Source organism: Gouania willdenowi, chromosome 14 (genome assembly GCF_900634775.1).
Source record: "Gouania willdenowi chromosome 14, fGouWil2.1, whole genome shotgun sequence".
NCBI lineage: Eukaryota > Metazoa > Chordata > Actinopteri > Blenniiformes > Gobiesocidae > Gouania > Gouania willdenowi.
Window position 1 is genome coordinate 2,399,820 of NC_041057.1, and position 12,909 is coordinate 2,412,728.

Here is a 12,909-nt window from a genome sequence, read left to right on the forward strand (position 1 = left end):
CACATTGGGCTCAGTGTGTGCATGTGTGTGTGTGTGTGTGTGTGTGTGTGTGTGTGTGTGTGTGTGTGTGTGTGTGTGTGTGTGTGTGTGTGTGTGCGTGGTGTCACTGTGGACCAGTGAAACCAGTGATACCACAGATATGTGACAATGAGTGTCAGAGGGAGCCGGGCCCCAGAGAACAGAGAGTCTCCTCTGTTTAGACGTGACCCTGAACGCCTCACGCCTCCTCATGCCTCTGACAGAGACAGGACACACACACACACACACACACACACTAACCACAGGGATTGAAGGAACACACCCAGGCTTTTAATGCTTTCCAAATGGAGGCGCGCTGCTCTGTAACGTGTCATTATGGAGCTGTTGTTGTGCCCTTTAACGCTGCCTCAGGCGTCTGAAAATAGACCCAGTCTGAGGCTGATACTTTCACACACACCAACGACTGGTGCTAGCGCTGAACTTTAGCTCTACAGTAACTGGAATAAAATCACCTTTTCCAGTTGATCATTTAAATGTAAAACATGATCAATAAATAAAAACACACACATGCAGCTTTTCTTACCATCGTCTTTGATCTGGTGACGAATCCACGTGTGTGTAGGTCAGTGTCCTCATGTCTGTGTGTGTCTGTGTGTGTGTGTGTCTGTAGCTCTGCTCTTTTCATTCAAACTCTGAGGTTCCTCCTCCCCACGTCTTCTCCTCCCCATCACGGTGCACAGTTACACACACACTTACACACTTACACGTAGCAGAGCTGGAAACCTCCTCCAAACTCTTGGAAAAGTTCACTCTGTTCCACAGGATGGAGCGTCTTCTCCCTCTGGAACAGTTAGAAGCTCCATGATTGATCTATGGAGGCTTTTCCCATGGACGGGGGGGTTGGGTTGAATGGGGGGGGGGGGGGTGAAGCAGATCATGACTAAATACATATAAAGAAGCAACAGAATCAGCTGATATCAAGAGTAAATTAACATTATTTTAACTAAGAATGCAGAATGAAATCATGATATATAATTGAATATATACAGTAGACCATCTACAGCAGTGGTTCTCTAATGTTTTTGACTAAAGTCCCCCCTTTGTCTGCATTAAATATTCAGAATATTAAAAAATAAAACAACTATAGATCATAATGATGGAATGAATGAGTGATAACACACATGTTAAAGAATCTCACTTTGTAAATAAGTGGAAATAAAAAAGTATTTAGTTCAAAATGACTCAGAAAATACATAAAATGAGAGAATATTATACAAAATGACAACAAAAATACACAATGTGACAGAAGAATATAGAAAATGAATATAAAATATACAAAGTGTCAAAATACACAATGAACCGCACTCAAATTGGCTCAGAAAAGACTCAAAATGAGGGAATAATATACAAAATAGCAACAAAAATACTGAAAAATAATACAGGCAAAAAAATACATACATTTTACTTCAAAATTACAGAAAAATATACAAAACTACATTAAAATACACAATGACTCCTAAAACACACACAAATTGGCTCCGAATAGACACAAAATGTCAGAATAATATAAAAAATGGCAACAAAAATACACAAGATGATTTTTTAAAAAAACCCACGATATGACAGAAAAATACTCAAAATTTGCACCTAAAATACAGAAAAACATACTAAACAACATTAAAATACACAATGAGTCCCAGAACACAAAATCTCCACAAAAAACACACAAATTGGCTCTGAAAAGACACAAAATGAGAATAATATACAAAATGGCAACAAAAATATACAAAACATTAAAATACACAATAACACCCAACCAAACATTTTTGGTAATTTCCAAATTTATGGGAACCTAGTCATGTGATATATCGTTTCAAAGGTAATTCAACGTATTAACAACTACGCCTCGCACAATTTAATTTTAATTTTTTCGGCAATTTCCATTAAAGTGGTTTTCTCATTTATTTGTGAGTCAAATATTGTAACAGTTGGTGTTACCGAGTCATTGACACATACCAATATATGAAAGGAGTCCATTACTCCGTCTGTGCCACGGGGGCGCCGGGGACTGAATTCTCGGGAACGTGGTACGTGCTATTTGGTGTGGAGACGTTCCGCGGACCTGACCGTAGTTTATCTGAACTTGTTTTTTTAATGAATGTTCTACCTGCATATGTACGGCACCAGTTAGGATTCGTAGTTTAAATTAACTGATATCAGTCGCTCCAGGATCTACACTTCAAAATTCCTTCATTTTGCAACAATTTTAATGAAAAATAGCAACGAAATTTGTGCGAATCTTTTGAAATGTCAGAAATCACCGGGTTTTAAAAAAAATGTCAAGAGTTTTTGGAGCAATTTGCTGCAAAAACTTTTAAACGTTCTATTGAATTTTTGAATTTCAAACCAAATCCTTCAATGGGTCAAATTTTGATGCTCCAGCAGTTTATTATAATAATAAATGCATATTTTTGTTGTGATATTGGAGTCATTTAGTGATTTTGTTGCCTATTTGTGTTTTTTTGTTTGTTGTGATTTTAATGTTTTTTAAAAAATATTTTTCTGTATTTTTGGAGTAAATTTTGTGTATTTCTCTGTCACATTGTGGGTTTTTGGAGTCATTTTGTCTTTTTTTTCGGTCATCTTTGTTTTGATTTTTAAATAATAACTATTATATACATTTATTATTATATTATAATAAATGGAACTTTGACGCCCAATTTACTGCAGCAAAATTCATTTTCAATATTTTTTTCTATTTAACAGCGTTTTTTGTTCAGTTTAAAATAATGTAAATAGTCAATCAGCTTTTGTCTGGAGAAAATGTGTCGTTATAACTAAATCTGGTTTAAAACTTTCCAGAAACACTTTTTTATTTTTATGTCTTGTCGTAACAGAAAAAAACGTCTTATTTAAATAAAGTAGCTCCCATCGTGTAATAATATGTTTAATTATAATAAAATAAAAGCTGAGGTTTATTCTAATGTTCAGTAATTATGACGTTACTGTTTCCATAAGCACCTCCTCCCTGGTCACGCTGAAATTCACCTCCTTCCGCCATCACATGACCTTTGACCTTCCAGTGAGGCTCAGTGTGACGGTACAAAGATCTGGAGGAATGTTGACAAGTCCAACCTGGCAACACATCAGATCAGACCAACATGAGAGATCACAAACATCTGCAGCTCAGACACAAAGAATGAAACAATAATAAGGTTTTAGTTTGTATTTCATCTTAAAACCTGTTTGTATCTTTTATCTGACTAGTGTTAAGAAATAAAATACAATAATAAACGCACAATATGACAGAAGAATACACAAAGTTTTCTCCAAAAATACAGAAAAATGTACAAAACATTGAAATACACAAATCATACAAAAAACACAAATTGACTCTTTGAAAACACACAAAATGGCAACAAAAATACACAAACTTTACTTCAAAAATACAGTATATAGTAAATATAAAAGCATTAAAATACACAATGACTCCTGAAACACAAAATCTCCACAAAAAACAAACAAATTGGCCCCGAAAAGAGACAAAATGTCAGAATAATACACAAGATGACGCAAAAAATGCAAAATCACACAACAATAGACAGAATGACTCCAAAAACACACAATGCGACAGAAGAATACACAAAATGTACTATAAAAAACAGAAAAATATACAAAACCACATTTAAATACACAATGACTCGTAAAACATAGTCACAAATAACACAAATAGGCTCCGAAAAGACACAAAATGTCAGAATAATATAGAAAATGGCAACAAAAATACACAAGATGACACAAAACCACAAAAAAATAGACAGAATGACTCCAAAAACCCACAATGTGACAGAAAATACACAAAATTTTCCTTAAAAAAAAAAAACCCAGAAAAATATACAAAACATTAACACGTTGACTCCTAAAAAACACACAAATTGGCTCCAAAAAGACACAAAATATCAGAATAACAAACAAAATGGCAGCAAAAAAACACAAGATAACTCAAAAACCACAACAAAAATAGACAAAATACACAATGACTTAAAAAACCTAAAATCACAAATAACTAAGTCAGTGAAATGTTGCTGTTGCTGTGTCCACATGTGTTTCTATCAAACCATTCTTATACTTTTATTGTTTTTTTCTCTTTTCTACATTTATAGACTCGTGAATACAAACTCCAGCTGAAAAATGTTTATTATTGCTAAAAAGAACGAATAGAAACACTTTTCTCTTTAATTCCTTTAGTATCAGATTAGATTTCATTCTCTCTCTCTCTCATAAAATGACTCCTTGTTTTTTTTGGTCGTGAAAAGTTGATAAATTTAGACATTTATTCAGAGCTGAAGCCAAACGACACATTTTAATTTAAATGTTCTAATCACACACACACGAGCACACACACACACACACACACACACACACACACACACACACACGCACACACACACACACACACAGGGTGAGGCTGTTAAACACGTGGTCAGTAGAATTAGTTCAGTCTGTCATTGCGTCATCACTACTTTTATTCACTAATAAAACATTCACAGCTGATGTTTATTATATTTTAAAGCTGTTTATTCCAAAGTTGTTTCTCACTTTTTAACAGTTTATTATTATTATTATTGTTAAATACTGACCTCTGGTGGTCACAACAGGAAACTGAACCCTTAATGTTTGACCCCAATATCACACATTTATTTATTTAAATTAGTTTTTGACCATGTTTGTGTTATAGTGTATAGTAAAGCACTCTAATATCTTTATGGTTTTTTTTACTACATTTATTTATATTTGAGAAAGTGAAAGTACAGAATACAGTTGTTTAAGATTGTGTTTTTAATTAAAAATATAAATATATATATAATGTATTTTTTAAGTGTTTTATTTTCATTATTATTTAATTATTACATTTTTATACTGTTTTTTTTTTTTTAAACTAGATGTTTATTTGAATACAGTTGCTTGAGATTGTGTGGTGGTGTTTTAATTTGAAAAAAGCACAATAATGAAATTACAAACAACATTAAAATACATAATGACTTGTACAGCACAAAATTACAAAAAACACACACAAAATGAGAGAATAATATACAAAATGGCAAAAAAAAAAAATACACGAATTTGCTCCAAAAATCCAGAAAAACATACTAAACATTAGAATACACAATGACTCCAAAAACACACACAAAATGAGAGAAAAATATACAAAATAAAAACATAACGTAATGAGTGCAAAATGTTTGGGGAACAATTTTAAAGCTTTTGTTTTGTTTTTAAAACTTAAAACAGACATTACAGCAAATAAAAAGGGAAATATTTCTACCTCCAATAATAACAGTGAGAATGGCTGTTAACTGTAAAAATGAGAAACTATTTTAAATAATATTTCTGCAGTTTACTGGAATATGTCGAGGAAGAAAAATCTAAAATAACTGATTTGTTTGTAAATAAAGAAATATGTAAAATCAATAGATGGTTATTGATGTTTTGACGCTAACATACTTTACTGTAGATAAACATATTTTGACACTTTACTGTGCGTTACTTTTCTAATGTTTTAAACTGTTAAACTGTGGTTGGTTTAACAGAGGAAAAGGAAACACCTGCATTTAACAGATGTTGACCTGTTTTCAGCCTCACACACACTTTATATGAAACATATTCACAACAACTTCACTTTTTACACATTTTATGTTTATTCTTCTTCATATTAAATTCATATATTTTCTTAAAATTCTAAACAAAATTAGTGAAACACAGAAAACTAAGAAATCACATTTATTCAAGTATTGGCAGCCTTTTATTAATAAATACTGTACTTTATTGATCAATAACAGACTCAAATATGACACCATGGATTAATGTTTTCTTGTCCATATTATGTCATTTTTATTGCGCTTTGTCGTCAATCTTGTGTATTTTTAATGTACTTCTGTATGTTTACTTTAAGAAAAAAATAGTGATTACTTATGATAATCATAAAGAAATCTTACAATTGTTATTTTGAATGATTGTACTGTACATATTAACATACTAAGGTCATTATGTTTATTTTTATAGTTTAACTCTTTACCTCAGAGTATTTTGTTTTATTTTGCTCTTAAGTGACAATTTATTTGTTTTTTGCATCATATTTATTTAAAAATCCACACGATAAAGTTTCTGAACAAAAAAAGTTTCTCGTGAAAGTATTTTGTAGATACTGATAAACTTCTAATCGATAGGATTTAACTAAACACAAAATGCTTCTGGAGTCATGTTTGTGTATTTAGGAATTATTGAGTAATCTGGTTTTTTTGTGTATTTTTATAGTCAAATTGTGTATTTGGAGTCATTTTGCGCATGTTTTTCTTGAATAATGTAGTTGTATTCTGGAGCCATTTTTGTGTATTTTGGAATGGTTTGAGTTGTTTTTTGGTCATTTTGTGTATTTTTAGTCATTTTGTGTATTTTTATAGTCAGATTGTGTATTTTTAGTCATTTTGTGTATTTTTATAGTCAGATTGTGTATTTTTATAGTCAGATTGTGTATTTTTATAGTCAGATTGTGTATTTTTATAGTCATTGTGTATTTTTATAGTCAGATTGTGTATTTTTATAGTCAGATTGTGTATTTTTATTGTCAGATTGTGTATTTTTATAGTCATTGTGTATTTTTATAGTCAGATTGTGTATTTTTATAGTCAGATTGTGTATTTTTATAGTCATTGTGTATTTTTATAGTCAGATTGTGTATTTTTATAGTCAGATTGTGTATTTTTATAGTCATTGTGTATTTTTATAGTCATTGTGTATTTTTATAGTCAGATTGTGTATTTTTATTCTCAGATTGTGTATTTTTATAGTCATTGTGTATTTTTATAGTCATTGTGTATTATTATAGTCAGATTGTGTATTTTTATAGTCATTGTGTATTTTTATAGTCATTGTGTATTATTATAGTCAGATTGTGTATTTTTATAGTCATTGTGTATTTTTATAGTCATTGTGTATTTTTATAGTCATTATGTATTTTTATAGTCAGATTGTGTATTTTTATAGTCAGATTGTGTATTTTTATAGTCAGATTGTGTATTTTTATAGTCAGATTGTGTATTTTTATAGTCATTGTGTATTTTTATAGTCAGATTGTGTATTATTATAGTCAGATTGTGTATTTTTATAGTCAGATTGTGTATTTTTATAGTCATTGTGTATTTTTATAGTCAGATTGTGTATTTTTATAGTCAGATTGTGTATTTTTATAGTCAGATTGTGTATTTTTATAGTCATTGTGTATTTTTATAGTCATTGTGTATTTTTATAGTCAGATTGTGTATTTTTATAGTCATTGTGTATTTTTATAGTCAGATTGTGTATTTGGAGTCATTAGTGTGTACTTTTGTCATCAACTAAAGGTCAGCAATAGTTTGATATGTTTACCTTTAACATCAGAAAGTATTGGATGAATATTTTAGATACTTCTGTGTACCTCGTCTTCATTATCATAAATACTTTCTCTATACAGTCATTTCATTTGTGTTCCCAAAGGCTTAATCTACTCATTCAAAACAGTAATTAGTGAAATGTAATTAAACTAAAACTTTTATGTGATTACTTCAACAGTCATGTATAATGTCTCCTAGGGCTGGGCAATAAAGACCAAAACTCATATCTAGATATTTTCACTCAAAATGATATGTTATAAATCTCAATAATTTTAATTCAAAAAGTTTGACCAGGAAGACGATTCTAGATTAAATGTCACAGTTTAAAATAACATTTATGCATCCATATCAATTTTTTTTTTCTTTAATTGTTAATTTAACCAGTAAAGTCTTTTCCACTACAGGAGACATTATAACTGTATAAATAAGTGTTAAAACCTGGACATGTTGACCAGCTTGTTTTATCAGTAAAATCTAAAAATAAAGTTCTAACTTTCAGCATTTATTTATTGTTATAGAGACATAAACCTCAGTTAAGTTACACTAAAGTCAAAGTTGTTGGCATATGGCATGTTAAAGCCAATGTTTTGGGTGTAAAATATGTCAATAAAATATATTTCATAGATAATGTTCTCATGAAGGTGTAACATTTACAGAATAATTGTTTAAGTCATATATTTAGATAAAAAAAACTGCAATAATTGCCTTTTACTTTATCAGGACATATTGTGTCACCAGATGCCAGGCAATACACACCCCTAATATATATATATATATATATATATATATATATCTAAATTAGATAAGTTAATATAATCACCCAGCTCTACTGTCTCCTTTGTAAAATGTAGCTTATTGTTGTCAGAAGTATGATTAAGATAATCATTGATTCAATGATCTACAAGAAAATATAGTATTTTATAAAGCAATTGTACTGTTAGTTTGTGGTGAATTTGTCCAAATATTGACCTAAAAAGAAAATAAGAAAATTTCACTGATTTAATTCATTACTTTTTACTATGTATCTCATGTACCCTCAGGGGTACCCCTGTTTGAGAACCATTGTCCTATATAATGCACAGTATCACAGATTATTATCAGACTTTTTTTTATTAAACATTGTAAATAAAGGGTCTCAACCACTGGTTCGTGTCCCTGTCCTAGAACACACAGGAAGTGATACATCAGGCTCGTCGAACACGTGGTGATAATAAATGTACATCCAACAGTTTCTAGAATAGTTTTAAATAATTAACTAAACCTGCGTTTATTCATCATGTCAACAAACCACAATAAGCTTAAATTAGCTTGTAATGCTAATCAAAGAAAAGGCGGTTATTATTCGGTCAACTCATTACAAACGATAAGAAAATGTTAAGTGGTAGTTATTAACTTATTAAGTATATAATCTGATATAAATATGAAGGAAGTTTGCTCTTAGTGGGGGTGGGTGGCCCTGAAAAGGGCCGTTGGGTTTCTGTTGCTAGCCGCTAAGCTAGTACTCCTGGGACTGAGAGGAGGCCTTCTTGCCCGCCTTGCCGGTGCTGGCCGCAGCCTGTCCGGTCTTCTTGGGCAGCAGAACGGCCTGGATGTTGGGCAACACGCCGCCCTGAGCGATGGTCACGCCGCCCAGCAGCTTGTTGAGCTCCTCGTCGTTGCGGACGGCCAGCTGCAGATGGCGGGGGATGATGCGGGTCTTCTTGTTGTCTCTGGCGGCGTTCCCGGCCAGCTCCAGGATCTCAGCGGTCAGGTACTCCAGCACCGCGGCCAGATACACCGGAGCTCCGGCGCCGACTCGCTCTGCGTAGTTGCCTTTGCGGAGCAGACGGTGGACGCGGCCGACGGGGAACTGCAGGCCGGCCCTGGAGCTGCGGGTCTTCGCCTTAGCGCGGGCCTTGCCTCCGGTTTTACCTCTTCCAGACATGTCGGTACTCTTTGCTATGAACGACGAACTGAACGTACGAGCGGGAGCGAAGTTTTATATAGTCTCTAACTATTGTCCCGCCCCCACACTGTGATTGGCTTATGCAGCGGAAACTGCCGGAGTGGATTGGCTTTTCGAAATTCCACGGAAGTGATTTTGGGCCAATTACGAAGCAGCTTGTAGACGGTGGACAACTGTGGTTGGTTGTTGCTCCTGAGGCTTTCTGTGATTGGTCAAACCCACAAAGGGCGGACAAGAAGAACCAATTGGAGTTCTTCCCTCCGGTTGAACATTTTCGGCGCCTTTTCCGCCACAAAAAAGTTAACAAAATAAAATACTGCAGAAAATAATAGCAAGCAAAAAGCGCATATCCTCAGTCAGAGAATAGCAGCTTTGATCACAGCTGGTGCTACTATTATGTGATTGTCTACATTCATGTTAGCATTTAGAATAATGACCAATCTGAGCATTAATACAGGAAATAACATAGGTTTTCTGTTTGTTTTTGTTGTAGTTTTGCGTGTTTTTGGGGTTATTTTTGAGTATTTTCCTCAAATGATGTAGTGATGGTGGGGCTTTACAGCAATTTTATATGTTTATGGGGTCATTTTGTGTATTTTGGAGTTATTTTTGTTGTCAGATTGTGTATTTGGAGTCATTTTTGCATATTTTTCTCAAATAATGTGGTTGTTTTACGTTTTTGGAGCCATTTTATGTGTTTATAGAGTAATTTTGTGTATTTTGGAATCATTTTTTAGTTGTTTTTGGTCATTTTATGTATTATTGTTGTCAGCTTGTGTATTTGGAGTCATTTATGAGCATTTTTCTCGAACAATGTGGTGATGGTGGAGGTTTGGACCATTTATTATGTTTAGGGAGTAATTTTTGTGTATTTTGGAATCGTTTTTTAGTTTTATTTGGGTCATTTTTATGTATTTTAGTTATTTATGTGTCTTTTTTTTTTGTCTTTTAGTGTATTTTTGTAGTCATTGTGTATTTGGTGTAATTTTTGCACATTTTTCTCAAATGATGTCATGGTGGTGAGGGTTTGGAGCCTTTATATCTGTTTATGGAGTTTTGTTTGTGTATTTTGGAATCATTTTTGAGTAATATTTTATGTATATTATGGAGTTGGAGTCATTGTGTATATTCTTCTTGTCCTTTTGTGTATTTCCCCTGTTGTGTTTTGTATTTTTCTATAAATTTGTTTGTTTGGGGTAATTTTTTGTGCTTACTTAATGTCAGTAGGCCTTTTCAACATTGTTTTGTGTAATCCACAAAATAAGAACAATAATATAACGAGCAATAGAGATAAATACATGCACAGTGATTTTACAAAAAGCGTAAACGTAATAAAATAATTGACAACCTCGGTAAAAAAAAAATATTAAAGAAAACAACAAAAAACATTCCAATCACTCCAACATCGAGTAAACATTGCTTCAAAAATAATTTATTTAATAAATTAAATATTAAAAACAACATCAGTTGTCAATCAAAGCACTTTGATTTACATTACAGCCATTGATAATTCATGTTGGATTTGGTAAACAAAGATAAATACAGAATATTATTATTGTTCTTGTAAGTTTTCCTTCATTAAAAACAGATTTATTGTCGTTTAAACCTATTTTATATTGTGTAATTAAACTGTTAAGATGTAGTAATTCATCCTTCATCATCTCATTGACTCATAATAAGACAAAAAAATCACACTGAAATTCATCCCCAGAGTTCCACACTTTACAGAACATTTAGGTTCTCCAGCTTTAGGTGGAATCAGGACTACCTGCAGAAAAATTCACACACGCGTTAAGAGCAAAAAAAGCCAAAGAAAGTATGTACATTTTATTTTGACATACCAATGTTATTTGCTTTTAAAGAATTCAGTGATATTAAGTCTCGAGCTGCAACAAACAGTTTCCCCCTGAGTTTCATTTAATCGTCTAAAAGTTTCACCTGATTGTTTCTGACACGCCCACCTTTAATTTGAATAAATTCACACTAGTAAACATTGTTTTATCCATGTTGGATCTGCATAAAATTAGCCTCAAAATTATGTACAGCATGAAATTCCAGCAAGTTCTTTTTGAATAATGTTAAGATTTCATTTATTCAGAAAACTTTTCATAGAAATTGACTTTGATCTCATGACATGTTTCCACTGACAACTAATAATAATGTTTATTTTACGTAACGCTTTTCAGAAAAACTCAATGACACTTTACAATGAAAAGAGTACATGTGATAATGAAAGTTTTACTACTAAAAGTAGTTTTAACAATTAAAAGCAAGTCTAAATAGATGAGTTTTGAGGTGTACTGCAAGTCTTCTTCAGAGGCGTCTGCTGATTCCTTTGATGTTTCCTTGACTTCCGTGTAATAATTCCAGCAAGTTTTTTTAAAAAAATATTTTAATAAATTTCTTTTATATCTTTTTTAATACACATGAAAAAATTAATAATGATAAAAAAAGAAATTTTTTGAATAATATTTTAATATCTTTCTTTTTTTAAATATCTTTTTTAATAAATATTACAAAATAATAATAATAATTTAAATGTCTTCTTTTTGAATAATATTTAAATATTTTTTCTTTTTATTTAATATCTTTTTCATAAATATTCAAAAATAACAATAATATGAATAATAATAATTGTCTTCTTTTTGAATTATATTTTAATATATATATATATTTTAATATCTTTTTGAATACATATTATTCAGAAAAAAGAACTTGCTGGAATTATTATGTAGAAGTCAAGGACACATCAAAGTGATCAGCAGACGCCTCTGAAGAAGACAGGCAGTTGACAGTGGAAACATGTCAGGAGATCAAAGTAAATTTCCTGAAAAACAGTTGTTTGAACAACATGTAGTTAAATATATCGTGGTACCTAGAACCTATTCTCCACATCTATATATTGTTTTGATATCAAAGTAATATCTTTTTCAACTAAAATAATAAAATAAATATCACAGCTGATTTTTTTATTATTATAATTTTTTTGCGGGACACAACATGAAACGGCAATCTAAAAATAACAATAGGTATAAAAGTCAACATTACTGCAAGCTTTAATGAGAATTCTACCAGTCCACCTAGAACTCAGTATCTTATTTTGAAAAATAAAACACGCAGAATGTCTCTAATATTGTACAATTTTAAAGAACTACGGTGATTAATTACATGATGTAAAGATAAATAACTTCTTTAATCGAGTCCCAACATATAAACATTAACTTATTACATCTAAGAATATTTTCTTGTGCTCATTTATAGATATTTGAATCTAAATATTCAAAGTGCAGCCAAGGGCATTATTATTAGTATCTTTTTCTTCATATTTCAGTTGGTTGAAGAGCATTAATTCTCCTCCGATAGCTGTCAGAGCAAGTCTTTTATTTTGAAAATGCAATATGGATCTTTTGTCACAGTGTGTGTCATGTCATTTACAATAATGATCAATCTGAGCATTAATACAGGAAAGAACAATGGTTTTTGTTTTGTTTTTGTTGTCGTTTTGTGTTTTCTAAGTAATTTATGTATATTTTTCTCAAATAATGTGGTTGTTGT

At 31.6% G+C, this 12,909-nt stretch overlaps 2 protein-coding genes across 11 annotated transcripts in view; both read right to left on the reverse strand.

Annotated features, from left to right (window-relative positions):
• phldb1a (pleckstrin homology-like domain, family B, member 1a) overlaps positions 1-792 on the reverse strand; it is a 45,304-nt gene extending 44,512 nt beyond the window's left edge. For 3 of the 10 annotated variants that reach the window (XM_028467308.1, XM_028467306.1, XM_028467305.1), the window contains exon 1: positions 563-792. In XM_028467308.1, coding sequence (XP_028323109.1) covers positions 563-664 — 102 coding nt within the window. In that variant the 5' untranslated portion in view covers positions 665-792. The remainder of the gene's footprint in view (positions 1-562) is intronic. The other 7 variants (XM_028467310.1, XM_028467307.1, XM_028467309.1 and 4 more) reach the window with 5 other exon arrangements.
• Positions 793-8,500: 7,708 nt separating this feature from the next.
• On the reverse strand, positions 8,501-9,375 carry h2ax (H2A.X variant histone). Its single transcript, XM_028467318.1, has one exon. It carries the CDS (start codon positions 9,331-9,333, stop codon positions 8,905-8,907), a length of 429 nt encoding a protein of 142 aa, XP_028323119.1. The 5' UTR covers positions 9,334-9,375; the 3' UTR covers positions 8,501-8,904.
• Between the last annotated feature and the right edge of the window lie 3,534 nt (positions 9,376-12,909).